The following is a 27,412-nucleotide window of genomic DNA, read 5'->3' as shown; positions in this document are numbered from 1 at the left end:
GCTTGTGTTTCTTCAACAGCTCAGTCGAGGAGGGGATTGCAGATCAAATCTGGGAGACACATGAATACATTACATTAGAGCGGTAACGTAGGATTTCATCTTCCCTGTTACTCTGCACTCCAGCGGTGGTCAGTTACCAAATTGTGGTAGGGGAATTCTTGTATGCATTGGCCCCCGTCTCTACGGGTGGGGCCAGGTTGTGATAACTGAACAGATGGGGTTTTGGGACAAATTTCCAGGCTAAAAAACTCATCTGACGACCAGGTTGTCATGCCAAGATGGATGACTGGACCTGGGGACGCCTGGCCCGGGGGGCGGGGCCGGCCTGAGGGCTGAGCTGAAGAATGTGGGCTAGAGTCTCTGGGAGATTATGGATGGAGTGGACTGTTGGGGACAGGGAGGTGACTGTACAAATAGCTACTGATGGGCTTTGTTTTGTGCACATTGATTTGGTAGGACGCACAAACGAAGGACGGATAGATTACACAACGCAGGGATATGTAAGAACATACACATCGATTATGGTCAGAGTGAGGATAGGAAGTGAAAGAAATTTTTCGTTGAAAATCTGCTTTCCTCTGCCAGACTGGGCTGTGGAAACAAAGGTGGTAAGATTATGACCATTATATGTGTCATAAAGGGGGAGGATAGGTGGGAAGCAGTTGATTGATTATGCAAATGTGATTGTACTATTTTAAGAAGAATTTAGCAGAAAGAAGAGATTATTTCAGAAAATGAATGTAAAGTGAAAATATGAAACTAATGCATGTTGTCTCCCCCAGATCATTTAAGAGTGTTGGAAAAACTGAAAATACTGGTTATAAGTTGTGTGTTTTTAGACTTAACTTACCTTTGATTATGTTAGTTCTCTTTCCATTTAGTATATTTCTGGTTGGGAACCCAGTGATAGCCATGTGGTAAACACAGGGTCACAAGGGATAAGTTAATTAGGAGGCTGATAAATGGGTTATTAGCCTCCCGGGAGGGGTCATAGTCAAGGGGTCAAAGGGGGAAACAACGAAGAAGACAAGAAGAAAAAACTCATTGATGATATGTACCAAAGAATAATGAAAACAGATGTGAGAGAAAAGAAAAATAGAAAAATTCGAAAAATTATGATTTTTGTTATTATGTTAAATTGTATGGCTAGTATGTATAGAAATCAAGTCAAGGTACTTGTTTATGACATTATTAAAATGTCAAAGGGAGGAATTGTGGTACCCTTGACTGAGATTTCATAATCAAAATGTTAGATCAACCCTGAAAATTGAAAATATCTGTGGTAATAGTTCATTACATGGACTCTCAGAGTACATTCCGGAGGAAACCTTCAGGCAAAACCTCTCTAATGATAAGGTTGTTTACACAGTTGTAGAAGAGCCATTCCAAACCCCCAGGAAACCAAACACCTTCTAGACATGTGACGGTTGAGCACAGCACAAGAGGCTGAAAGCGGAGATGCCTCTGTGAGACAAGACCAATGTGGTTGAATCTATACAATAATAGATTACCATTTTAGGAATGCCAAAGCTGGTTCCTTTCATAGAGTAATACAAAGTGTCAGTTTGGTAGATGGGGTTTGGTGCTGGCTCTTGTGGACTGAATGGTATTAACCTAAGAAGCAATGACTGTACTGGGTTAATGCTAGATCATTACACAAGCCCTATTAAGGGAATGTTAAAAGGTCTGAAGTCATCAGACCTCCTCGCTGTTGAAAACTGGAAGAAGACACCAACAAGGAAGTCAGGGGGGGGGGCTGACCAGCCTCCCCCAGAAAGATCATCTAAGGAGAAACGCCATATATGGAAGCAAGGAAACTATGGACTAAGTCGGGGTATAAAACAGTGGGTTTTGGTGAGGAGAGGCAGGCCAGCTCATGACCCACCACGACCGTTCCCCAGGGGGTCTGAGTCTGCGCCTCCATCACCCACAGACCATGGTTCGACATTGCCGCTAAGTAAACTGGATATATAATCACTGTTGGTGATAACTTAAGAGGAAGATGTCTATTTAGACCAGGTTTACCATATGGCGGCAACAAAGTACTATTGGTCTATTTCATTGACATAACATGACTACTCTTTATGTGCAAAACTGTCTTGATGTGAGAGCCAACGTGTAAGGGCTATTGGGATTAACCGCATCAATCCTTCTGTACAATCATGTATTATGCTGAATTAATTCCTGTATGTAACTAATGCATTATCCACTCTTGGCCGCGCTGCAAATAAATGAGTTTGGACCATAGTTCCTCTTTTGTCTGGCTGCACAAGTTTATTCTCTACTGGCTATTTTTGGGAGTCAGATGAGGACCATGTTACTATCACTCTCCTTCTCTCCCTCTAGTTAGCAACCTGTATGCACTGCAAATGACCTTAGAGATTGTATAAAATATACGACACGCTCGCAACGAATGCTGGAGACTAGGCTCGAACAGGATGCCTCCTGTTCGAGCCCCGCTCTCCACATTGCTTTCAGTTTAGCTGGTCGTCCACAGTAATACACATTGGCCGTATTACGGGGAGGGAAACTGAAGGGTGGGGATCGGGCGTTGTGGACAGCGACTCCTACAGGTCGGTTGGTGCACCTGCGCAGTAGAATCAAGAAGCGACGGGGGCGGGGCCCCTCCAAAGCCCAGACCCCCGACGCTGAAAGATCGAGCCGCGCAGGTGAAAAGATGCGACGGCTGTTACCTCGAGTATCGGAGGGGACTTGTGCTATGTATGACTTAGTCCACATTGCAGCCGGCTTGTGGGAGGCAAGAAACAACGTTCGAAGACAGGGGAGGGTTGAATTGTACGATATGAAAATTGGGATGGGAGAAAAAATAGAAAATGGGAGAAAAATTGGATAAAAAAAAGAGTATAAAGTATAATAAATAGCTAATAACTTTGGGTATGCAATCGAAGCTAACTAAGCTAACGTTAAACAATATTGGCTAAGAAAAGGCCCTGGGCCAGATTAAAAGCACAACCTGAGAGCAAGAGTGCCTTTAAAGACACTTCATATTCTTTATTCATTTGTTTTATTGCTCTACTATAAGGGAGGGAGGGTGGTGGGGTGGGGGACGGGAAAGGTTTGTGTTTTGTTTGAGGAAAATTGCGCTTTAATTGTCCATTGTTGTTGTCTATCCATCAATAACTAAATGTATCACATTAAAAAAAAGGCACACAACCAAGCCTAAATGAATGTATAAAGGTAGGCCAAACTAATTAAATGTGTCTTATATTTCAATTTAATATTAAAAAGTGAAAAACATTTGTATTTTGTGTAATGTGTTTTTTTTGTATTGTGAAGTTAAGATGTTTATTCGGGTTCCAAATCCACTTATTCTATTCAATGGCCTTTATGCCCTGGCATGTGGCCTTTGTGCCCTAAAAGAAAGTTGTGACACAGAATGCATTAAAATTGTGTAATTTCCACCCTGGATGAGACGTCAGACAGACAGGTCTCAGAGGTGTGCAAACAGCATCAGAGCTTCCCTGGTGAAGCAGAGCATCGACTGACCTTCCGAGAAAACTTCTCAAAGATGTTGCAGCCGTGTGTGTTCAGGATGGCGATGGCCTGGGCGAAGTGGTGTCTCTGTTGAAACACAGCAGACATGTGAATGGAGAATATTCATCTCACACCTCACCTCCAATCAGTGATGTCATTGGGATCATAAAATGTTTGTGTGAGCTCTTACACCCAAATTAGGTTTTTAGTTATTGTTATTTTGTGGGACCTTTATGGGACATTCTAAAGGTGCAATTATTCCTCATTTGGGTGGTTGATGTTTTTTAGGCTGAACATTTAAACATATATATATATAAAGCTAAAGGAAGAATACCTTCAAAAGAAAGAAGGGGCCGCACACTCCTTAGGACTGGTTTTTGCTTTTTCCAGGTGCTGAGGAAGCAGAAGCGAAACGCGTTGTGCAATAAAAAAAAGCAAAAACCAGTCCAGTAAGGAGTGTGCGGTCCCTTCTTTCTTTTGAAGGTATTCTCCTTTTAGTTTTATATATATATATATATATTTATACAATGGCATGCAACTTTCTTGATTCTGATTGGCTGAAACAGTCAAGTTAGACGTTGTTATTTCATATAACACACTCCACATGACCCCAGATCCCTCCCACAACCGAATAACTTTTTTTTTCTGTCTGAATGAATCCGCCATAGATAGACAAATGGAAGTATGAATAACTTTTGAACGAATCATCCAAAAAAGATAGTCAACTGGAATATGTTAGTTCGTTACACATATGTTGGATTATGTAATTAATTTGTCATGACCCATTGTGAAACAAAAGAAAAATCGTGGACTTAAAAAATAAAATAAAATGGCCGTCGATCTTTTATTTACTTATTTTTGTCAGACCATTGGATTTGATTGATTGATTGATTGAAAATGTTATTAACAGATTGCAGAATGGGTACAATACAGTACGGCTCAATACACACAATTGTTAAGGGGATGCAGACCAGAGAAAGACTTTCGTCTCATTTACATCAGGGTCCCCCATTTTCAATTCATCATAACATATATGACATACACATGACATACATATAGACAGTACTGCTACATCTATACATTTATGACATACCAGATTTACAAATACAGTACTGTTTGTGATACAAAAAAGAGTCTAAAAAAGAGAGTATATACATTTGACGAAGAAACTACATTGGAGGAGGTTGGGTAGGTGGGGTGGAGGGGGGGGTTGGGTAGGTGGGGTGGGGAAACTGTACATTGGAGGTGGTTGGGTGGGGTGGGGGTTGGGTAGACGGGGTGGGGGGTAACTGTACATTGGATTATCAACGAAACCTTACTTGGTCCCAAGAAGAGGGTCTCGTGTATTATTGGGTTAGGACATTTACTGTACATTGGAGGGGGTTGGGTTAGGACATTTACAGGGGCCAGTTTCAAATTGCGTAGGTGCTCTCTTTTGGTTTTGAAAGTGGGTAGTGATTCACATTCCTTTACAGCTGTGGGTAGGGCGTTCCACATTGATGTGGCATAATTGCTAAACGTGTTAGTCCCTTGTTTGAGCCGAATCTGGGTTTAACATGGTTTGTGGAGCTCCCTCTGGTGTCTACTAGTGGTCGTGGATCTACTATTGGATCTACTTTCTCTGTGGATGGTTTTGTGAATAAATCTCCATTATGCTTCAATTACTGTGTGTTTATTGTATAGCAATAAGGTTGGGTGAATTGGGCCATTGTATAAAAGCATTACATTACTTGAAGTCGTGTGTTATACTCATTAGATCACGCCTAGGGTGGTCTAACGACCCGACGCTGCGCGTCGGGCCTAACAACCACCCCTAGGCGTGATCTAATGAGTATAACACACTCCTGCGCGTGATGTAATGCTTAAATATATCACATACAGTATGAGTAATGGAAATCATTCAGTTCTATTTTACGGACTCTTATCTTTAAAAAAAATATGTGTTATTATATTATTATTTTGTGGAATTGTCATATGGCGTGACATGAAGGTTATTCTGTGCAAAATTGAAAAGTGGTGTATTTTAATTCTGTGTCTATTTATCAGCATTCCTCATCACTACTATACACATTTCTAGATCTTCCTTGTACAAATTAGTTACATTTAGCATTATTACGAAACTCATGGTAAAACGATTGCACTAAATTTGACTACTGTACTTCTAATTCATTTTGGCATACCTTCTTATAAAAACACCAACATGATAGAAACATTTGGTGACACTGTTATCCATCTGCCCCATTGATGATTTTAACCTGTTAAGATGTAGCCCTATTTTCAGAAATTTCGCCTAAAGGTACATACCTAAGTAAATGGAAGATTGCTCCACTTCTACAAGGTAAATTTGCATGTTCTTGGTATTTAGGAACATCTAGGGACCTGGGAGTATGTATTCCCAGTGTCAGATATATTGTGTCTGTTACTAGGCTTGAGTAAATCATAATGAAACAAAGGAGAATATAAATTATGATTTATCTTTTGCATCTTTGCCAGTGAATAACACCATGCTACAATTGTGCTGGAGCCATTCAGCACCTTCTTGAGATCAAGTGTGCAAAATATCTAAGCAAATGAATAAAGGGAAGATGATTAAACAGAAGGATTTGTAGATACAGTAATAAATTATAATCCATTTGAATTATAAATTCATATTTGACATTGAACTTGACCTTGAACTTATTATGGACAAATCATACATCTATCGATAGGGGAAAAGCTCCTCTTTCCAATGACAGTGTTAAATCTGGATTTAGTCATTTCCCCAGGTTTTATGATAAAAGAGATATAATTAGCATTTTCCTGATAAATTCTTATTTTTGGTAAATCTTAACATCGGTAAAAATGAAAATATACACTTTGACTGCTGTTTTGAAAAAGAAACACAACATTAACCTCTTAACCTCCAAGGGCCCACATGTTTATCTCACACCTCAACGAGAGACGGGAGACAGGGCAGACTAGACATATATACACAGGTTGATTGACACATGAGGGCTGATTAATAATACGGAACACCTGGGAGGGGAAACGGACTGACAGACTAAAGAGTACAAGACTAATAACAAATACAGGGCAAGACTAACACACTGGGCACATAAACACTAAACAAGTACAAGAGCGTAAACCTAAACTAGACAGGACAACAAGACGGCCAACAGGTAGACAGGGAGGCTTAGCAAGAGAGGCAGGACACAGAGGAACATAGACATTCTAACAAGACACAAGTGTAAGGGGAGTCCAAGAGGTAATGAGGGGTATTGTCCAGCAGGTGGGGGAAGAGGTCCATGAATGAGTGGAGTAGGATGTGGAGGACAAGGAGCGGGGACGTGAGCAGGGCCAGGAGGGACAAAACAGACACAATAAAGCAGCAATATTCACAGAAAATTAAACACAAAAGATTAATAAAAGAAATGAATACAAATAAACTAAGAACAGTTACAGGTAGTCACAATGGTCAGAAATCATATACTTAAACATTCTAAGGGAAGGGAACACTTCCAACTTCAGAGAAAGGTGGAGGACATTCCAAGAGTTGAGCGTCATAGGGACACAATTATTTCCCAAGATCACAACATACTAGAAGTTAAGAACAGGGGTGTTGATTGTTGATTGGCTTGTAATCAACTATTAACAAATACTTAACAAGTCATTCATAACTCATTAATCAACAGTTTGTGAATGATCTATTAACTATTTATAAGGGATAGTTATTCTAAAGTGTTACCTAGAAGACTAACTCAGTGAACATGCATTTTTAACATGGAAGTCAATACAGTGTAAAAACACAACTGCAATGATCACTTATCACCAGTAGATGTCACCAAAACAAACAAAATAATTTGTATCTTGGTGGATACTGGGTGGAATACGGAATAAGGATTCATATTTTACCTCCATGACTGATCCCTCTGAGCTGTAGAGAGCTGCCAGGACTGATTGCTGAAAACAGAAACACACATTCAAACTGTATGTTAGCAACTTAACATGTACAATAATGCTGTATATACCATAAACATATATTTATCCATTAATATTTACTGTATATATATATATTTATCCACTTCCATCCATTTTTACATACCTGTATATACTATATCTATATCTGTATATATCCCTTACCTTCTCCTATCCCTTACCTACTCTTACTAGTAATACCGCTGGCCAACAGTAAGAAGCATTTTGTATAAAAGTATTCTGTACTTCTGTATGACAACTATTAAAGAAACTTGAAACTTGAAACAATATGACTTACTACCATCATGTATTTATACATAATACATATATCACTGTACATGATACTATTACACTGTACATATATCTGATTATCAACCTGTTAAGCTGTAGCCCTATTTTCAGAAAATTCGCCTAAAGGTACATGCCCAAGTAAATGGAAGATTGCTCCACTTCTACAAGTCAATTTGCATGTTCTTGGTATCTAGGAACATCTAGGGACCTGGGGGTATGTATTCCCAGTGTCATAAATATTGTGTCTGTTACTAGGCTTGAGTAAATTGTAATTAAAAAAAGGAGAATATAAATGATGATATTTTTTTGCATCTGTGCCGGTGAATAACACCATGTTACAATTGTGCGTAAACCGAGCTTGCTCACTGAGCTCATTCACCACCTTATTGAGATCAAGTTTATAAAAAATCTAAGCAAATGAATAAAGGGAAGATGATTAAACAGAAGGATTTGTAGATACAGTAATAAATGATAATCGATTTTAATTATGAATTCATATTTGACCTTGAACTTGACCTTGACCTTATTATGGCCAAATCATACATCTATGGATATGGAAAAGGCTCCTCTTTCCAATGGCAGGGTTAAATCTGGATTTAGTCATTTCCTCACGGTTTTATGATAAAAGATATAATTAGAATTTTTCCGATAAATTCTTATTTTCTGTAAATCTTACAAAACATCTGTAAAAATGAAAATATACACTTTGACTGCTGTTTTGATAGCGTTAGGGTCTTTACTAGGGATGTCTGATATTATCGGCCTACCGATATTATCGACCGATATCGGCATTAAAATGTGATATCGGAAAATATCGGTATCGGTTTTCAATTTTTTTTTTTTTTTTTTTTTTTTACATTTCTATAGAAATGATGTCCGATATTATCGGCCTACCGATATTATCGGCCGATATTGGCATTAAAATGTGATATCGGTTGATATCGGTATCGGAAATTAAGAGTTGGACAATATCGGTATATCGGTATCGGTAAAAAAGCCAATATCGAGCATCCCTAGTCTTTACTCTTGGCAAAAAAAAGAAAAAAAAACATTACCTCTTAACAACCAAGGGCCCACATGTTTTAATACAATATATAGATAGAATTAAAGCCCTATTTGTTGCCTGTCAATTGCCCTTTCAGGTGACAAAATCCGTTCAGCGGTTCTCGAGTTACATGCCGAGTGTGAGGCGTACGCCAAAGTAAACATTACCACCCCCGACCTCCGGGGGCTCTAGCTCCGTCAATCATTTGGCGATCTCGAAACATTTTTGACAGGGTTGTAGCCAATGAGTGTAGCTTTCCAATGATATGATAATTGGGGATCTAATACGGTCTCTATTGATCGATTTATGATAAAGAAATTGGGGGACCTACAGGCTTAACAGGTTCAGTAGTACTCATTTATATATACTCCAGTTTAATCACTTGTATATTGTATAATGCATTTTATACAATATTGTATTTATTGCATTTTACTGTTACATTTGCACTCTGGTTAGATTTATTTCCGTTGTACTGTACTGTATAATAACAATACATTTGAATCTAATCTAATTACTGTCACATGCTAATGAACACACTCCTTCCTTGTAGTAAAGCATTCGACTGCCAGGGACACTTTACCTGTGACTCACGAGGCCACCCTGAGTGGTTCCTACTAAATACACTCATTAATGTACAACCTGACTATGATCTGATGCTGTGCTACAATACACATCATGTGAAACCTCTGTAGATGGTTTCAATATTACATCTATAGATGGTTTCAACTTGACAACATCAATATTAAATCTATAGATGGTTTCAACTTGACAACATCAATATTGTTTGATGTAGACCCAAATCAGTCAAGGCTGGTCACTCCACAGAGATGGCCCTTAGCAGCAGGGGCGGATCTTCCTATATGCGACATAGGCGGTTGCGGGAAAAACTGCACCAAAACTTTTTTTTTGCTGAACACAGTTTTTGCACCCCCCCCTCTATATCTGCAAGCAACCAATATTTTGACATACAAAAAAAATCTAAAACGGTCGGTTGGTCTTTAAGGCTTTAGGTGTTCACAGTCATTTAACTGTCATAAGGCTATTTTTAGCAAAACATATCGCAAGTTCAGCAATACAGCAATTTGCGTATTTTTCATGTCATGAAATAGAAATGTAAAATAGACCCAAAATGCTGATACTAAATTCACTTTGTCCTAAATAATGCACGTTATATACCGTGGCGCTCGCTCGGTGCAACAACAACAAAATAAAGAATATTCTAAACACGGGTCTCTCGTTCATTAATGTATAAACAATGAATTTATCCCATCTGCCACAGTGGCTCAGCGGTAGTGCTCAATCCTGGCAACCCAGCGACCGGTGTTCGAAACCCAGTGTTTCCAATATAATTTTTTTGAATATAATATTAATTATTATACGCAAAGGTAGCCTGGTTTTAAGTTAAAATATTATAAATCTACATGCATTGAGGATGTCATTCTTTATATAGCTCTCAACGTGCACCAAATTGAATTATTCCTATATTGCAAAAAGAAGGAGACGACTGGGTTTCGAACCCCGGTCGTCTGCGTGAAAGTCAAAAGAAGAACCGGTTACACCACAGAGAAGATAAGTAAAAGATCGACCATACATCAATCAATGGGTAAGGGAGCCGTATCGTTATTCTGTATAACAGTTTTACTAATTATTTTCGCTAGCAAGATCTCATTTGATTATTCAATCCAGCAGGCAAGTTTAAAGAAATATAATCTGATTGATTGAGGTAATGAGGGACTTAAAATTTGCCTATAGATAACGCATTTAACTTGTCGGCGAGGCGATTGAGCCGTACTGCAATATGTTACTAAAGTTTTAAATCAATTAATCAATCAATGCCGCTAGAGAATCAGGATCTCTGCTCTCGACACTTGCTGCCTTCTCGGCTGAGGCGGGCACGCGCATTTATCCTGGGTCTCAAGTCTGGCTTGAGTTAACGAGACTGAATCCACCTTCGAGGAACAGGAAAATCCCGGCTTCAAACATCGGGTTAACTGAAGCTGGATAATGACATCTTGATCGACTTAGTTGAACCAGGTACGGGGAATGGGGCCCTGATTCTCCTGGACCTGTCAGTCCTTGGACCCCTCCTCTTCTCTCTCTAGACCAAATCTCTGGGTAACATTATCACTTATCATGACTTCTCAGACCACTGCTATGCTGATGACACTCAACTCTTCCTCTCCTTTCCCCCCTCAGATATTCAAGTCTCTGAATGGATCTCGGTCTGCCTGTCCGATATTTCCGCCTGGATGATGACCAACCACCTCAAACTGAACCTGAGCAAAATGGAGCTACTTCACTTGCTGGCCGATTCCTCCCCACTGACCCACCTTTCAATCACAGTGGAGAATGTAGCCCTGGCTCTGTCCCTGACGACCAAGAACCTAGGTGTAGTACTTGACGACCGGCTGGACTTCTCTGCTCACATTGCCTCAACAACCACAACCTGTAGATTATTCCTGAGCAATGTGAGAAGGATCTGCCCCTTCCTAACAAAAGAAGTGACCCAACTCCTCCTGCAGTCAACAAAAATGTCTTGCCTCAACTATTGCAATGCACTGCTAGCTGGATTATTGGTTTGCACCACCAAGGCACTTTCAACTCATACAGAACGTAGTGGCTTACTAAAGTCTGCACACGTCACCCCATTTCTCAGAGAGCTACACTAGTTTCCTGCACTTATCTGCTTCAAGGTTCTTGACCTGGCATTCTGAGAAATGAGGGTGACAGCTCCCTCATACCCTCGGTCAATGGTCTCTAGCTACACATGCTCAAGACCCCTACACTCTGCATCTGGAAGCACATCAGCCCCACCCTCATCCACCTCCACTGGCTCCCCATCAAATCCCGCATCACCTAAAAAACCCTCCTGCTCACATACAAGTCCTTCCATGCTCTGGCACCTCAGTACCTCACTGACCTCCCCCACCCCCTCACTCAGTCACGGTCCCTGCAATCCTCAGACACTGGTCAGCTCTCCATTCCCCGAACTAGACTGCAGACCTTTGGGGACAGAGCTTTCAGCGTGGCAGCTCCCACCCTCTGGAACTCCCTCCCCACAGAACTCCACAATGCCCCAACTCTGGACTCCTTCAAAAAACTCCTCAAAACCCACCTCTTCAACATGGCCTTTGACCCCTAATTTTCCTACATTTCCGACATACAATTGAATTGAATGTCTGTCCACCACGTCTATGTACTATGCTATTATGTCTATACTACTATCTACTATGTACTATGCTGCTATGTCTATACTACTATCTACTATGTACTATGCTGCTATGTCTATACTACTACCTACTATGCTAATATGTCTATACTACTATGCACTCAAGTGTAGCAGTCAAGCTTGGCACTGCTAGACAATATCACTTACCCTTAGCACCAGAGGTGCACCCCTCCTGCTGATTTGTTGTACACAATTTTCAAGTCACTTTGGATAAAAGCATAAGCTAAATGACTAAATGTAATGTCAAATGTTTCAATATTAAATAGATGGTTTGAACTTGACAACATCAATATTCTAAATACATCTGCAAACTACATCTGATTTCCTGTCAGTTGTTGATCTCAGCTGAAACAGGAAATCACTGCAGTCCAAGCTGTTTCCTAACAACACAATTCCACTGAAACAGTCTATATAGGATATTAAAACCTCTGGGGGAATAGAACCCAGCTTTCACAGAATGGAGAGAATGTGTGTGTCTACCACCCTGATGAGACAGGAAGTGTGTGTCTACGAGCCTGATGAGACAGGAAGTGTGTGTCTACGAGCCTGATGAGACAGGAAGTGTGTGTCTACGAGCCTGATGAGACAGGAAGTGCGTGTCTATGAGCCTGATGAGACAGGAAGTGTGTGTCTACGAGCCTGATGAGACAGGAAGTGTGTGTCTACCAGTCTGATGAGACAGGAAGTGTGTGTGTCTACCACCCTGATGAGACAGGAAGTGTGTGTCTATGAGCCTGATGAGACAGGAAGTGTGTGTCTACCAGTCTGATGAGACAGGAAGTGTGTGTGTCTACCAGTCTGATGAGACAGGAAGTGTGTGTCTATCAGTCTGATGAGACAGGAAGTGTGTGTCTACCAGTCTGATGAGACAGGAAGTGTGTGTGTCTACCAGTATGATGAGACAGGAAGTGTGTGTCTATCAGTCTGATGAGACAGGAAGTGTGTGTCTATCAGTCTGATGAGACAGGAAGCGTGTGTCTACCAGCCGCGTAATTTTTTTCCGTAGCCGCATTTTGCGGAGACGCTCTCTGATTGGCCACTTCATGTGACATGTGCGCCCAATCGTGTGACGCCTGTTTCTACACCGGTTATAATAATAACTTTATTTGTATAGCACTTTTCATACAGAGGTTGCAGTTCAAAGTGCTTCACAACAGTAAAAAATACAGGCATAAGCGGGCATAAAAAAGATAGACAGGTAGCAAGGTATGGCAAATCACAGTGTTTCACATTAGGATCTAGCATCCCAATAGGCTCTCCGCTTACAGTTTTCAGTAACACAAATAATAAAAATAGTTTAAAATGATTCAGTTTAAAAATAGTCTAAAAATTATAAAATAGAACAGACATAAAAAATATAGGCATGAGCGAGCATAGCAAGGTATGGTAAATCACAGTGTTTCACATTAGGTTCTAGCATCCTAATAGGCTCTCTATTCAGTAATACAAATAATCACAGTGTTTCACATTTGGATCTAGCAATAATAAAAATTGTTTCAAATTATTCAGTTTAAAAATAGTCATCAGTAAGAAGTAAAAAGTGCAATAACCGACACATGAATTTGATAGGCAGGGTATGGTAAATCACAGTGTTTCACATTAGGATCTAGCATCCTAATAGGCTCTCTATTCAGTAATACAAATAATAAAGTAGTTTAAAATGATTAAGTTTAAAAATAGTCTAAAAATTATAAAATAGAACGGACATACAACAACAGTAAAAAATGTAAATAGCAAAGTTACAGTAAAAAGTGTGAAAAATAGTTTAAAATGATTCAGTTTAAAAATAGTCATCAGTAAGAAGTAAAAAGTGTGATAACCGACACATGAATTTGATAGGCAGTGTAAAATAAGATAAAATTAGCATAGAAAAGTAGGCAGGGTAAGAATAGTGCAGGTAAGTCATTGAAATGCCTGAGCAAAGAGATAGGTTTTGTTATGGTTTGTAACCGACCCCAATCGCACAACACAAGACAGGTATGAGAGTAAGCCAAGAACTGGGCATTTATTGAAAACAACAGAAAACGGCACTGACCCTTTAAGGGAGAACACAAATTACAGGAAAACAAGAATTGGGAAAATAGGCACAGTGCCTTTAAGAGGCGAGCTGGCTAAGGGGAAGGCTAAGGGAAAGGCTAACGGGCAGGGCCAGGGCAAGGGAACAGGGCAGGAACAGGGAGGACTAGGAGGACTGGACAGGGATGACTAGGAGGACTAGGAGGACTGGACAAGGAGGACTAGGAGGACTAGAAGGACTGGACAGGGAGGACTAGGAGGACTAGAGAGGGGAAACAGGGACAGAGGCCTGCGGAGGCGGGCTGGGGACAGGGAGGACTAGGAGGACTAGAAGGACTGGACAGGGAGGACTAGGAGGACTAGAAGGACTGGACAGGGAGGACTAGGAGGACTAGAGAGGGGAAACAGGGACAGAGGCCCGCGGAGGCGGGCTGGGGACCGGGGGGCGAGGGCTGGAGCTGCTTACAGGGATGGAGAAGGAGCGCGCAGGCTAGACGTCTGGAGGAGAGCGCGCCGGCTCGGAGAGCGCATCTGGCGCGGAGGTCTGAGTGGTGCGCGTCTGCTTGGAGTATGCGCCGGTACGGAGAGCGCATCTGGCGCGGAGGTCTGAGTGGTGCGCGTCTGCTTGGAGTACGCGCCGGTACGGAGAGCGCATCTGGCGCGGAGGTCTGAGTGGTGCGCGTCTGCTTGGAGTACGCGCCGGTACGGAGAGCGCATCTGGCGTGGAGGTCTGAGTGGTGCGCGTCTGCTTGGAGTACGCGCCGGTACGGAGAGCGCATCTGGCGCGGAGTCTGGATGCGCGTCTGGATGCGCGTCTGGAGTGAAGAGCGCGTCTGGCGCGGAGTCTGGATGCGCGTCTGGAGTGCGTCTGGATGCGCGTCTGGATGCGCGTCTGGAGTGAAGAGCGCGTCTGGCTCGGAGGTCTGGAGTGGAACACTGGAATACCTCCCGTAGAGGATTAGAGAGCGCAGTACAGTGTCTCCCTCCAGGCAAACGGCGACAGGTGGCGAAGGCTTGAGCGCATCTCACGCCGGAGATGAAACAGCATAACAGACAGAAACAGAAACTCCCGTAGGAGCCTACAGATTGAGAACCTCCCGTAGGAGTTTGCTGATAGAGATATGATACGGAACGACCGACCAGGACTGAGGGGAAGAGCGAGGTATTTAAAACCCACAGGGGCGCTAATTAGAATACACATCAGGTGCGTGATGGTAATTGATACTCTAACTAGAAGTGTGTGTTCGGCACGAACCAATCAAACAGATACTGACAGATAGTCCAAGGGTGTGGGCTGCTGAAGAGCAGACGAGGCTAAACGAGCGCGAGGGTGGGGGCTGGAGAGGTGAGGAGACAGGGAATTAGGTCCAGGGAAGAGGCGAACCTCACAGTACTCCCCCCTCCACGGGAGCCACCGGGCGACCCAAAAATACAGACAGAGGGGCAGGGGACAAAACAAGGCAACAAACAAAAGGTACTGGGCCATGCTAGCAGGGGAAGCTACAACAAAAGTGGGGCTAGCAAAGGGACAGAGTAGCTGAAGGGTAACTAGAGTAGCTGAGGGGTAACTAGGGTAGCTGAGGGGTAACTATGGTAGCTGAGGGGTAACTAGGGTAGCCGAGGGGTAACTAGAGGAGCTGAGGGGTAACCAGAGGAGCTGAGGGGTAACTAGAGGAGCTGAGGGGTAACTAGAGGAGCTGAGGGGTAACAGCCAGGGCACTGATAGCTACAGGGCCTATGCTAGCTGTAATGCTACAATAACAAAGAGGCTGCGCTAGCTGCCGGAGCTAGGCTGGCAGACAGGGCTGGACCAGCAAGAGAGAACAAGCTAGCTGGAAGGACAGTCCTAGCTGTGGGGAACTGACCTTGCTAGCTGAAGGGGCAGTCCTAGCAGTGGGGAATACTGACCTTGCTAGCTGAAGGGGCAGTCCTAGCAGTGGGGAAACTGACCTTGCTAGCTGAAGGGGCAGTCCTAGCAGTGGGAGAAAACTGACCTTGCTAGCTGAAAGGGCAGTCCTAGCAGTGGGGAAAAGCTACAAAAAAAGTGGAGGCCATGCAGAGGGACCGGGTTAGCTGCCTGGGCATGGCTAGCTACAGGGCCTATGCTAGCAGCAAGGGCTGCATTAACATAGAGGCTGTGCTAGCAGCCGGGGCTAAGCTAGCAGACTGGGGCCATGCTGGTAGTAGAGGCCTAACAAGCTGCAGGGGAGCTAACGAGGCTAACAGGGAAGCAAACAGGGGAGTCAACAGGCTAACAGGGGAGCTAACAGGGGAACTAACAAGCTAACAGGGGAGCTAACAAAGGCTAACAGGGGAACTAGAGAGAAAGAAAAAAAAAGGCAAACTCAACATACACCGTCTGTGCTGGCTGGGGTCGTCGACTGGTCGGGTCGTACTGTTATGGTTTGTAACCGACCCCAATCGCACAACACAAGACAGGTATGAGAGTAAGCCAAGAACTGGGCATTTATTGAAAACAACAGAAAACGGCACTGTCCCTTTAAGGGAGAACACAAATTACAGGAAAACAAGAATTGGGAAAATAGGCACAGTGTCTTTAAGAGGCGAGCTGGCTAAGGGGAAGGCTAAGGGAAAGGCTAACGGGCAGGGCCAGGGCAAGGGAACAGGGCAGGAACAGGGAGGACTAGGAGGACTGGACAGGGATGACTAGGAGGACTAGGAGGACTGGACAAGGAGGACTAGGAGGACTAGAAGGACTGGACAGGGAGGACTAGGAGGACTAGAGAGGGGAAACAGGGACAGAGGCCTGCGGAGGCGGGCTGGGGACAGGGAGGACTAGGAGGACTAGAAGGACTGGACAGGGAGGACTAGAAGGACTGGACAGGGAGGACTAGGAGGACTAGAGAGGGGAAACAGGGACAGAGGCCCGCGGAGGCGGGCTGGGGACCGGGGGGCGAGGGCTGGAGCTGCTTACAGGGATGGAGAAGGAGCGCGCAGGCTAGACGTCTGGAGGAGAGCACGCCGGCTCGGAGAGCGCATCTGGCGCGGAGGTCTGAGTGGTGCGCGTCTGCTTGGAGTATGCGCCGGTACGGAGAGCGCATCTGGCGCGGAGGTCTGAGTGGTGCGCGTCTGCTTGGAGTACGCGCCGGTACGGAGAGCGCATCTGGCGCGGAGGTCTGAGTGGTGCGCGTCTGCTTGGAGTACGCGCCGGTACGGAGAGCGCATCTGGCGTGGAGGTCTGAGTGGTGCGCGTCTGCTTGGAGTACGCGCCGGTACGGAGAGCGCATCTGGCGCGGAGTCTGGATGCGCGTCTGGATGCGCGTCTGGAGTGAAGAGCGCGTCTGGCGCGGAGTCTGGATGCGCGTCTGGAGTGCGTCTGGATGCGCGTCTGGATGCGCGTCTGGAGTGAAGAGCGCGTCTGGCTCGGAGGTCTGGAGTGGAACACTGGAATACCTCCCGTAGAGGATTAGAGAGCGCAGTACAGTGTCTCCCTCCAGGCAAACGGCGACAGGTGGCGAAGGCTTGAGCGCATCTCACGCCGGAGATGAAACAGCATAACAGACAGAAACAGAAACTCCCGTAGGAGCCTACAGATTGAGAACCTCCCGTAGGAGTTTGCTGATAGAGATATGATACGGAACGACCGACCAGGACTGAGGGGAAGAGCGAGGTATTTAAAACCCACAGGGGCGCTAATTAGAATACACATCAGGTGCGTGATGGTAATTGATACTCGAACTAGAAGTGTGTGTTCGGCACGAACCAATCAAACAGATACTGACAGATAGTCCAAGGGTGTGGGCTGCTGAAGAGCAGACGAGGCTAAACGAGCGCGAGGGTGGGGGCTGGAGAGGTGAGGAGACAGGGAATTAGGTCCAGGGAAGAGGCGAACCTCACAGTACTCCCCCCTCCACGGGAGCCACCGGGCGACCCAAAAATACAGACAGAGGGGCAGGGGACAAAACAAGGCAACAAACAAAAGGTACTGGGCCATGCTAGCAGGGGAAGCTACAACAAAAGTGGGGCTAGCAAAGGGACAGAGTAGCTGAAGGGTAACTAGAGTAGCTGAGGGGTAACTAGGGTAGCTGAGGGGTAACTATGGTAGCTGAGGGGTAACTAGGGTAGCCGAGGGGTAACTAGAGGAGCTGAGGGGTAACCAGAGGAGCTGAGGGGTAACTAGAGGAGCTGAGGGGTAACTAGAGGAGCTGAGGGGTAACAGCCAGGGCACTGATAGCTACAGGGCCTATGCTAGCTGTAATGCTACAATAACAAAGAGGCTGCGCTAGCTGCCGGAGCTAGGCTGGCAGACAGGGCTGGACCAGCAAGAGAGAACAAGCTAGCTGGAAGGACAGTCCTAGCTGTGGGGAACTGACCTTGCTAGCTGAAGGGGCAGTCCTAGCAGTGGGGAATACTGACCTTGCTAGCTGAAGGGGCAGTCCTAGCAGTGGGGAAACTGACCTTGCTAGCTGAAGGGGCAGTCCTAGCAGTGGGAGAAAACTGACCTTGCTAGCTGAAAGGGCAGTCCTAGCAGTGGGGAAAAGCTACAAAAAAAGTGGAGGCCATGCAGAGGGACCGGGTTAGCTGCCTGGGCATGGCTAGCTACAGGGCCTATGCTAGCAGCAAGGGCTGCATTAACATAGAGGCTGTGCTAGCAGCCGGGGCTAAGCTAGCAGACTGGGGCCATGCTGGTAGTAGAGGCCTAACAAGCTGCAGGGGAGCTAACGAGGCTAACAGGGAAGCAAACAGGGGAGTCAACAGGCTAACAGGGGAGCTAACAGGGGAACTAACAAGCTAACAGGGGAGCTAACAAAGGCTAACAGGGGAACTAGAGAGAAAGAAAAAAAAAGGCAAACTCAACATACACCGTCTGTGCTGGCTGGGGTCGTCGACTGGTCGGGTCGTACTGTTATGGTTTGTAACCGACCCCAATCGCACAACACAAGACAGGTATGAGAGTAAGCCAAGAACTGGGCATTTATTGAAAACAACAGAAAACGGCACTGTCCCTTTAAGGGAGAACACAAATTACAGGAAAACAAGAATTGGGAAAATAGGCACAGTGTCTTTAAGAGGCGAGCTGGCTAAGGGGAAGGCTAAGGGAAAGGCTAACGGGCAGGGCCAGGGCAAGGGAACAGGGCAGGAACAGGGAGGACTAGGAGGACTGGACAGGGATGACTAGGAGGACTAGGAGGACTGGACAAGGAGGACTAGGAGGACTAGAAGGACTGGACAGGGAGGACTAGGAGGACTAGAGAGGGGAAACAGGGACAGAGGCCCGCGGAGGCGGGCTGGGGACAGGGAGGACTAGGAGGACTAGAAGGACTGGACAGGGAGGACTAGGAGGACTAGAGAGGGGAAACAGGGACAGAGGCCCGCGGAGGCGGGCTGGGGACCGGGGGGCGAGGGCTGGAGCTGCTTACAGGGATGGAGAAGGAGCGCGCAGGCTAGACGTCTGGAGGAGAGCGCGCCGGCTCGGAGAGCGCATCTGGCGCGGAGGTCTGAGTGGTGCGCGTCTGCTTGGAGTACGCGCCGGTACGGAGAGCGCATCTGGCGCGGAGGTCTGAGTGGTGCGCGTCTGCTTGGAGTACGCGCCGGTACGGAGAGCGCATCTGGCGCGGAGGTCTGAGTGGTGCGCGTCTGCTTGGAGTACGCGCCGGTACGGAGAGCGCATCTGGCGCGGAGGTCTGAGTGGTGCGCGTCTGCTTGGAGTACGCGCCGGTACGGAGAGCGCATCTGGCGCGGAGTCTGGATGCGCGTCTGGATGCGCGTCTGGAGTGAAGAGCGCGTCTGGCGCGGAGTCTGGATGCGCGTCTGGAGTGCGTCTGGATGCGCGTCTGGAGTGAAGAGCGCGTCTGGCTCGGAGGTCTGGAGTGGAACACTGGAATACCTCCCGTAGAGGATTAGAGAGCGCAGTACAGTGTCTCCCTCCAGGCAAACGGCGACAGGTGGCGAAGGCTTGAGCGCATCTCACGCCGGAGATGAAACAGCATAACAGACAGAAACAGAAACTCCCGTAGGAGCCTACAGATTGAGAACCTCCCGTAGGAGTTTGCTGATAGAGATATGATACGGAACGACCCGACCAGGACTGAGGGGAAGAGCGAGGTATTTAAAACCCACAGGGGCGCTAATTAGAATACACATCAGGTGCGTGATGGTAATTGATACTCGAACTAGAAGTGTGTGTTCGGCACGAACCAATCAAACAGATACTGACAGATAGTCCAAGGGTGTGGGCTGCTGAAGAGCAGACGAGGCTAAACGAGCGCGAGGGTGGGGGCTGGAGAGGTGAGGAGACAGGGAATTAGGTCCAGGGAAGAGGCGAACCTCACAGGTTTTAAGCTGTCTTTTGAAGATGTCTAGCGAGTTGGCTTCCCTGATGTTTTGGGGTAGTTTGTTCCACAGTTTTGGGGCATAGTTGATAAAGGCTGCATTACCGATCCTCTTTTGACTGTTTCTGGGAGCCTCTAGTAGTCCAGCAGCTGATGATCACAGTGTTCTTGCTGGCGTGTAATTTATTAGAGTGTTGGTGATGTAGCTAGGTCCCTGTCCATTTAGAGCTTTGTATGTAAGGAGAAGGACCTTAAAGTCAATTCTAAATGTTACAGGAAGCCAGTGTAAAGCAGCTAAGACTGGACTAATGTGCTCTCTCCTTTTGGTTCTAGTTAGCAGTCGGGCTGCAGAGTTTTGGATTAGCTGAAGCCTCTCTGTGATTTTCTTAGGGAGACCTGTGAAAAGTGCATTACAGTAGTCTAACCGGCTAGATATGAATGCATGAATTAGCTTCTCAGCATCGTTCTGATTAATAAATGGTCGTACTTTTGCTATATTTCTGAGATGGAAGAACGATGTTTTCGTTACTTTGCTAATATGAGAATTGAAGTTCAGTTCTGAATCTATGATAACCCCGAGACTAGTGACCTCAGATTTGATCCAAGGGGTTAGACCTCCTAGGTTCTTTATTAACGTTTCTTTTTTAGTTTTGGGACCGATAATTATAATTTCAGTTTTGTTCTCATTTAGTTTCAGGAAGTTCTTACTCATCCATTTATTTATTGCCAGTAAGCAGTCTGTAATGGAGCTAATCGCTGTATCATTTGGTTCAGCAGATATGTACAGTAGTGTATCATCCGCATAGCTATGGAAATCTACATTATGTTCTCTGATGATATCACCCAGTGGTAACATGTAAAGGGAGAAGAGTAAAGGACCTAAGTAACTCCCTTGTGCAACTCCATAGTTGTTGTCGTATATATCAGACATGTGCTCTCCTAGTCTAACATAGAATTTCCTCCCTCTGATGTATGTTTTGAACCAGCTTAGCACATGTTCTGAGAAACCGACAAGTTTTCAAGACGATCGATTAGAATATCGTGATCGATTGTATCAAATGCTGCACTGAGATCTAGCAGGACAAGGATGGAGATCTTATTCTCGTCAGAGTTTAGCCTGAGGTCACTGATTATTTTGGTGAGGGCAGTTTCAGTGCTATGATATTTTCTGAATCCCGACTGAAATTCTTCTAAGATGTTGTTTTCTTCAAGAAAGGAATTTATTTGAACTGAAACTATCTTTTCAAGTACTTTGCTAATGAATGGTAGGTTGGATATTGGACGATAATTTGCTATTTCATTACTATCCAAGTTAGGTTTTTTTAGTAATGGCTTTACAACTGCTGTTTTAAAGGCATCTGGGAAAATACCAGTTCGAAGGGAAGTGTTTATGATATCTAGCACAGGGCTTGAAACACTATTAAACACCCGTTTGACGAAAGCTGTAGGTATAGGGTCAATGTCTGAGGTGGAGGAGTTACATTCTGAGACAGTTTTGCAGAGTACATCTAATGTGATGCATGTGAAACTTCTCATGGTTATATTGCACGGTTTGCTGCAATCAGCTTTATTTATATCATGAGTAATGATGGCCCTGATCAAGGTTATTTTGTTGTTAAAGAATAGTGCAAGTTCTTCACACTTAACCGTTGATGACTGAGGAGGTATAGGGGCAGTGTTGAGTAGTAGATTAATAGTGGAAAAAAGGATTCTGGAGTTTCCAGCATTTTCTGTAATGATTTTAGAGAAGTAGTCTTTCCTTGCTAAGCGGATGGTTTTATTATAAGCAGTTAAAGCATCTTTGTATATATCACAGCATGTGGTGGTTTTTGTTTTTCTCCATTTTCGCTCTGCTGCACGACATTTCCTTTTTTATTTGTTGACAGCATTATAGTTCAGCCAGGGCGAGGCTCTGTTTTTTTTCTTTTTCATTTTTAGTGGGGCGACAGAATCTAATCTAATACAGTGCATCATTGAGATTTTCTATCATTTCATTTAGAGAGCTGTCATGATTGTGTGGTTCATGTAATCTGATAAGATTAATGAACTTTGATTCAGCCTTGTCGTTTAGGAGCCTCTTTTTAACTATGATTTCTTTTTTTGTTTTAGTAAGGGTTATTTGAGTATCAAAAAATATACAGTGATGGTCGGAGACAGGTAATTCAGTTATTGAGACATTTGTTATGCTTAGCCCAGTTGTTGTTATAACTATGTATTTCCAAGCTTGTGAGTTGCATTTGTTATATGTTGTGTTAGGTCAAAGCTATCCAGTAGATTTTCTAGTTTTGGAGTCTGTTTTCTTATTAAAATGGATGTTCAAGTCTCCATTTAGGATCACCTTATCATATCCGGTAACACATAATGAGATCAGTTCAGAGAGCTCCTGTATAAATATTGGTGAGTGTCTGGGCGGTCGGTAAATTGTGACAATAATGATTGATTCTGTTTTCAGCTCAATGGCAAGATATTCCATCGACATGAACTCGCCTAGTTCCGTGATTCTAAACAAGAGTTTTGAGGAGAAAATTGCTGCAACTCCGCCACCCCTTCTATTTTTTCTGGGTATTTGATACAAATTATAGTCTGGTGGAGAAGCCTCAATCATTATTGATGTAGCTGTGTCATTATTTAGCCATGTCTCTACTAGGCAAATGCAATCTAAGTTATTTTCTTTAATCAGATCATTTACTAATTTTTTTTTATTATTCAGTGATCTGACATTTAGGAGGGCTAATTTTATTTGTTGGACTTCTTTAGAGGAGGTCTGCTTTGGCTTGACCTTGATGGCTTTGAGTTTAATAGCAGGTGAACGCATTGATGGTGTATATCTGTTATAGCTTTTACCATGCCATTGGCTGGTTAAGATTACCGGTATGTTTTGAAAGATGGCATGGTGTTTGTACTATTCATTTAATAAACTTTTTGGTGCTAGCAGACTGTCCATCTCCTCTAGTGCATGATGAGCTGGTTTGATTAGCGCTCTCGGGGACATTTGATCAATCGGGTTGCTGGTGGCCATGATGGCCTTGTCTGGGGACAGGACGCCTTGTGCTCGTGCTTGTATCATGAGTTTGATGCCCTTGGAAGTCACTAAGGCATGACGTAGGTTTGCTGCTAGGAGCCTCGAACCAAGGTGGTTTGGGAAGAATCCATTCCTCTGAAAGCGTTCAGGATTATTCCAGAACACATTAAAATTGTCAATGAAATTCAGTCCGTGTGTAAGACAGGCAGATTCTAACCATGAATTAAAATGTAGGAGTCGACTAAAGGCTTCTTGTCCTCTGCGATAGCATGCAATTGGTCCACTGATGGATACATCCTGATATTTGTCTAGTGTGTTCATTAAACAAGTGAAATCCTCTTTCAATGTCTCTGTGTGAATGACAATTTTTGTTATGTCTGGCCCGATGAGTGTTTTGGTCAGCTCCTTCACAGATGTGTTTTCTAGATATCGATTTTCTGTGTTTGCCATTTCCACGTACTTTGTTGTGGAATCTCCAATCAATATGCAGTCTGTTTTCTGTGTGAAGTTAGTATTTTTCTTTCCAACAGTTCTGGGGCTGTTTGTTTTTGGATTAGGCCGAGTCTGCCGGTTCTCACCACAGTCTTGTGGCCTTGGTGAAATAGCCTCGCTAACTGTACCATTAGCCTTCTCAGTAGCCGTCATGTTAATGTTAGTCTCGTACCTTCGGCGTCGGTTACTGCGACGCTCTCGTGGCTCTGTTTTCCTCGTCGTCTCATCGTTAGCGTGTGCTCCGATGTGCCGGCTGTTAGCTTCGCCAGCATTAGCGTGAGCTCCGGCATGCCAGCTGATTGCTTCGCTAGTGTTAGCGTGAGCTCCGGTATTCCTGCTATTAGCGTCGTTAGCATGAGCTCCGTTACGCTCGCCGTTTGCTTCGTTAGCGTCGTTAGCCACGCTTCTAAGTCTCTTTGCTTTGGGTGTTGATATGCGTTTTTCCGAGAGTAGGTTGAAACTATTTCCTGGCGGTACCGGGGGTGAGGTCCTGGTTCGTTTATTTCTCCTTTTATCCTAGACGGTGGTCCACTGCTTTGGTTTAGCTCCTTGGTTGTGCCAAGGACCGTCTTTTGGGTGGTGCTGTTCTGTAGCTACTAGCATAGGCCAGGTCCCAATCATGGTATTGTTGGCTATATTTGTAGTAGCTTCAAAAATAGAGTCAATGAGTTGCTCATCCTGTTGGATTTGGTGCAGGGTAGAAACCCGAGCCTCCAGCTCTACAATCCTCATACTCATCTTCAAGCAGTTAGTACATTCTGTGGGAGAGCCGAGTCCCGGCATCTTCCCTTATTTCCTGTCTTTTCAGGTTAGGCTAAGCTGAAGCTAAGCTAGGTACTTAGCTGGTGGTGATGATGATGGTGGTGGTGGTGATGATGGTGGTGATGGTGGTGGTGGTGGTGGTGATGGTGGTGGTGGTGGTGGTGATGGTGGGTCACTTCACAATCGGGGTCTTTATGAAATATCATACAACAGAGCTGTCCGTCGCTCTCTCCTAAACGGGGCAGTTTCCGTCGCCCCGGAGATGTCCGTTTATCTCCCCTACACGGGGCAGTTCCGTCGCCCTGGAGGCGTGTAGCTTTATGCCAAGCAAGCAGTGCAAAAATTTACCGTAGTGGCATGCAGTAATGCGCCTTTCATTTTCGCGGAAATAGGCTGTCTATTGCCATTCTCTTTGACAAACTCTAACCTTAACCAGCTCCTTAACAACGCCTAAACTTAACCGTTCTAACCTTAACCAACTCCGAAACAATGCCTAACCTTAACCTTAACCTAACCTTAACCATAGAAATTATATTGCCATTCTCTTTGACAAACTCTAACCTTAACCAGCTCCTTAACAGCGCCTAAACTTAACCGTTCTAACCTTAACCAACTCCGAAACAATGCCTAACCTTAATCGGCGAAAGAATACACGTTAAAAAAAAATCACGTTAAAAAATATTTTCGATGGGATTCGAACTCGCCAGCAAACAAGCCATAGGATCCACAGCCATGTGTCCTTGCCAATTGAGCTATTTGCTAGATACTGAATAAGGGGCGGTGACTTATATATATTGAGCTCCGCTCGTGTCGCATGCGCGGGCACCTCGCGCGAGCACGCCGGCGCACGCACGCACCTGAGCGAGCACGCCGCCGCCGGTGCACGCACGGTAGCATTTGTCTGAAAAGAAGGGCGCTTTACCGCACTAGCGTGCGGTGACGAATGCGGAAGCATTTTTGCACTGCTTGCTTGGCATTAACGTACAGGCGCCCTGGAGCTGTACTATTACTCACACGACCAAACCACTGTCGTCTTCCGTCTCGTTAAAACTCAAAATAACAAGGAAAACCTCTGTATTCCTCGTCTTTCATAAATATCCTCGCCTTCAGTGGCCGACATAGTCCTTTAAGTTAAGCTTAGGCACTCTTTCGAAGTTGGTTAAGGTTAGAGTTTGTCTTAGAGCAGGGCGATAGAACACCAGCCCTGATTCCAAACTCTAACCTTAACCAACTTCGAAAGAGTCGCCTAAGCTTAACCAGTGATAAACTAGGCGTTAGGTAGCTTGCAGGCTGTTAGACCCGGAAATGGGCAAAGACACAGCTCGTCACGCGATTGGGCGCACATGTCAGTGGCCAATCAGAGAGTGTCAGTCAGTGGCCAATCAGAGAGCGTCTCCGCAAAATGCGGCTACGGAAAAAAATAACGCCTACCAGCCTGGTGAGACAGGAAGTGATGAGACAGACTCACAGAGTCCACTTGGAAGGAGTTGTTGGTCCCACGGTGGTCCAGATCATGACACATGCAGGATACAAAGAGAGCAAAGATCTCTATGTCCCTGGAGAGAGAGAGAGAGAGAGAGAGAGAGAGAGAGAGAGAGAGAGAGAGAGAGAGAGAGAGAGAGAGAGAGAGAGAGAGAGAGAGAGAGAGAGAGAGAGAGAGAGAGGGAGCGAGAGATTTTGATACCAATCTAGTCATGTTAGCAGTATAGTACGTTAGTAGCTAGTAATAATAATAATAATTCATTTTATTTATAAAGCGCTTCTCAATAACCCGAAGTCGCTGAATATAGTATAATAGTATATAATAATATAATATAGTATAGTATATAATAGTTGTAAGAGTGGTGTACCTACTGGAGGTAGTTGTTGAGAGTGGTGTACCTACTGGAGGTAGTTGTTGAGAGTGGTGTACTTACTGGAGGTAGTTGTTGAGAGTGGTGTACTTACTGGAGGTAGTTGTTGAGAGTGGTGTACCTACTGGAGGTAGTTGTTGAGAGTGGTGTACCTACTGGAGGTAGTTGTTGAGAGTGGTGTACTTACTGGAGGTAGTTGTTGAGAGTGGTGTACTTACTGGAGGTAGTTGTTGAGAGTGGTGTACCTACTGGAGGTAGTTGTTGAGAGTGGTGTACTTACTGGAGGTAGTTGTTGAGAGTGGTGTACTTACTGGAGGTAGTTGTTGAGAGTGATGTACTTACTGGAGGTAGTTGTTGAGAGTGATGTACTTACTGGAGGTAGTTGTTGAGAGTGATGTACTTACTGGAGGTAGTTGTTGAGAGTGATGTACTTACTGGAGGTAGTTGTTGAGAGTGATGTACTTACTGGAGGTAGTTGTTGAGAGTGGTGTACTTACTGGAGGTAGTTGTTGAGAGTGGTGTACTTACTGGAGGTAGTTGTTGAGGCCCAGGTTTTTGTACAGCAGGTAGCAGAAGTGTGAGACAGAGAAGGCGTGCATCCAGTTGTGGTAGGGAGGGTCCCTGTAGCCTTTCTTCACCATCAGACAGAACCTGCCACCACAGCAACCACAGCATCACACAACAACCACCACCCACCCAACCAAAGTTCGCACACCTTCATTTTCGCCAGGTTCTCAGAGTAGGAAATTAATCTTGAATTTGAAAGTAATTCACAAGCACATTGGCATTCTTGCTTCGTCACTTTATGTGGGAATACTTTAAACCAACGTTTTGGTCAACAGGGCAATACATTCTTGAAACGTTGGTTTAAATTATTTCCACGTATAGTGAAGAAACAAGAATACCAGTGTGCTCCAGTATTCCTTTCAAACCCATGACATTTAAACACATCTTCTACCT

The 27,412-nt window shown here is 44.6% G+C and overlaps 1 protein-coding gene across 1 annotated transcript in view; it reads right to left on the bottom strand.

Annotated features, from left to right (window-relative positions):
- pde2a (phosphodiesterase 2A) overlaps positions 1-27,412 on the bottom strand; it is a gene marked incomplete at its 5' end in the record, with an annotated part of 420,725 nt that overhangs the window by 48,314 nt on the left and 344,999 nt on the right. The window contains 4 exons of the mRNA XM_084308457.1: positions 3,508-3,582; positions 7,387-7,434; positions 26,068-26,155; positions 26,981-27,103. Of these exons, the coding sequence (XP_084164583.1) occupies positions 3,508-3,582; positions 7,387-7,434; positions 26,068-26,155; positions 26,981-27,103 (334 nt within the window). The remainder of the gene's footprint in view (positions 1-3,507; positions 3,583-7,386; positions 7,435-26,067; positions 26,156-26,980; positions 27,104-27,412) is intronic.

Source organism: Notolepis coatsorum (assembly GCF_963971535.1).
Source record: "Notolepis coatsorum genome assembly, chromosome: 1".
Lineage (NCBI taxonomy): Eukaryota > Metazoa > Chordata > Actinopteri > Aulopiformes > Paralepididae > Notolepis > Notolepis coatsorum.
This window is presented reverse-complemented; position numbering and strand designations above follow the sequence as displayed.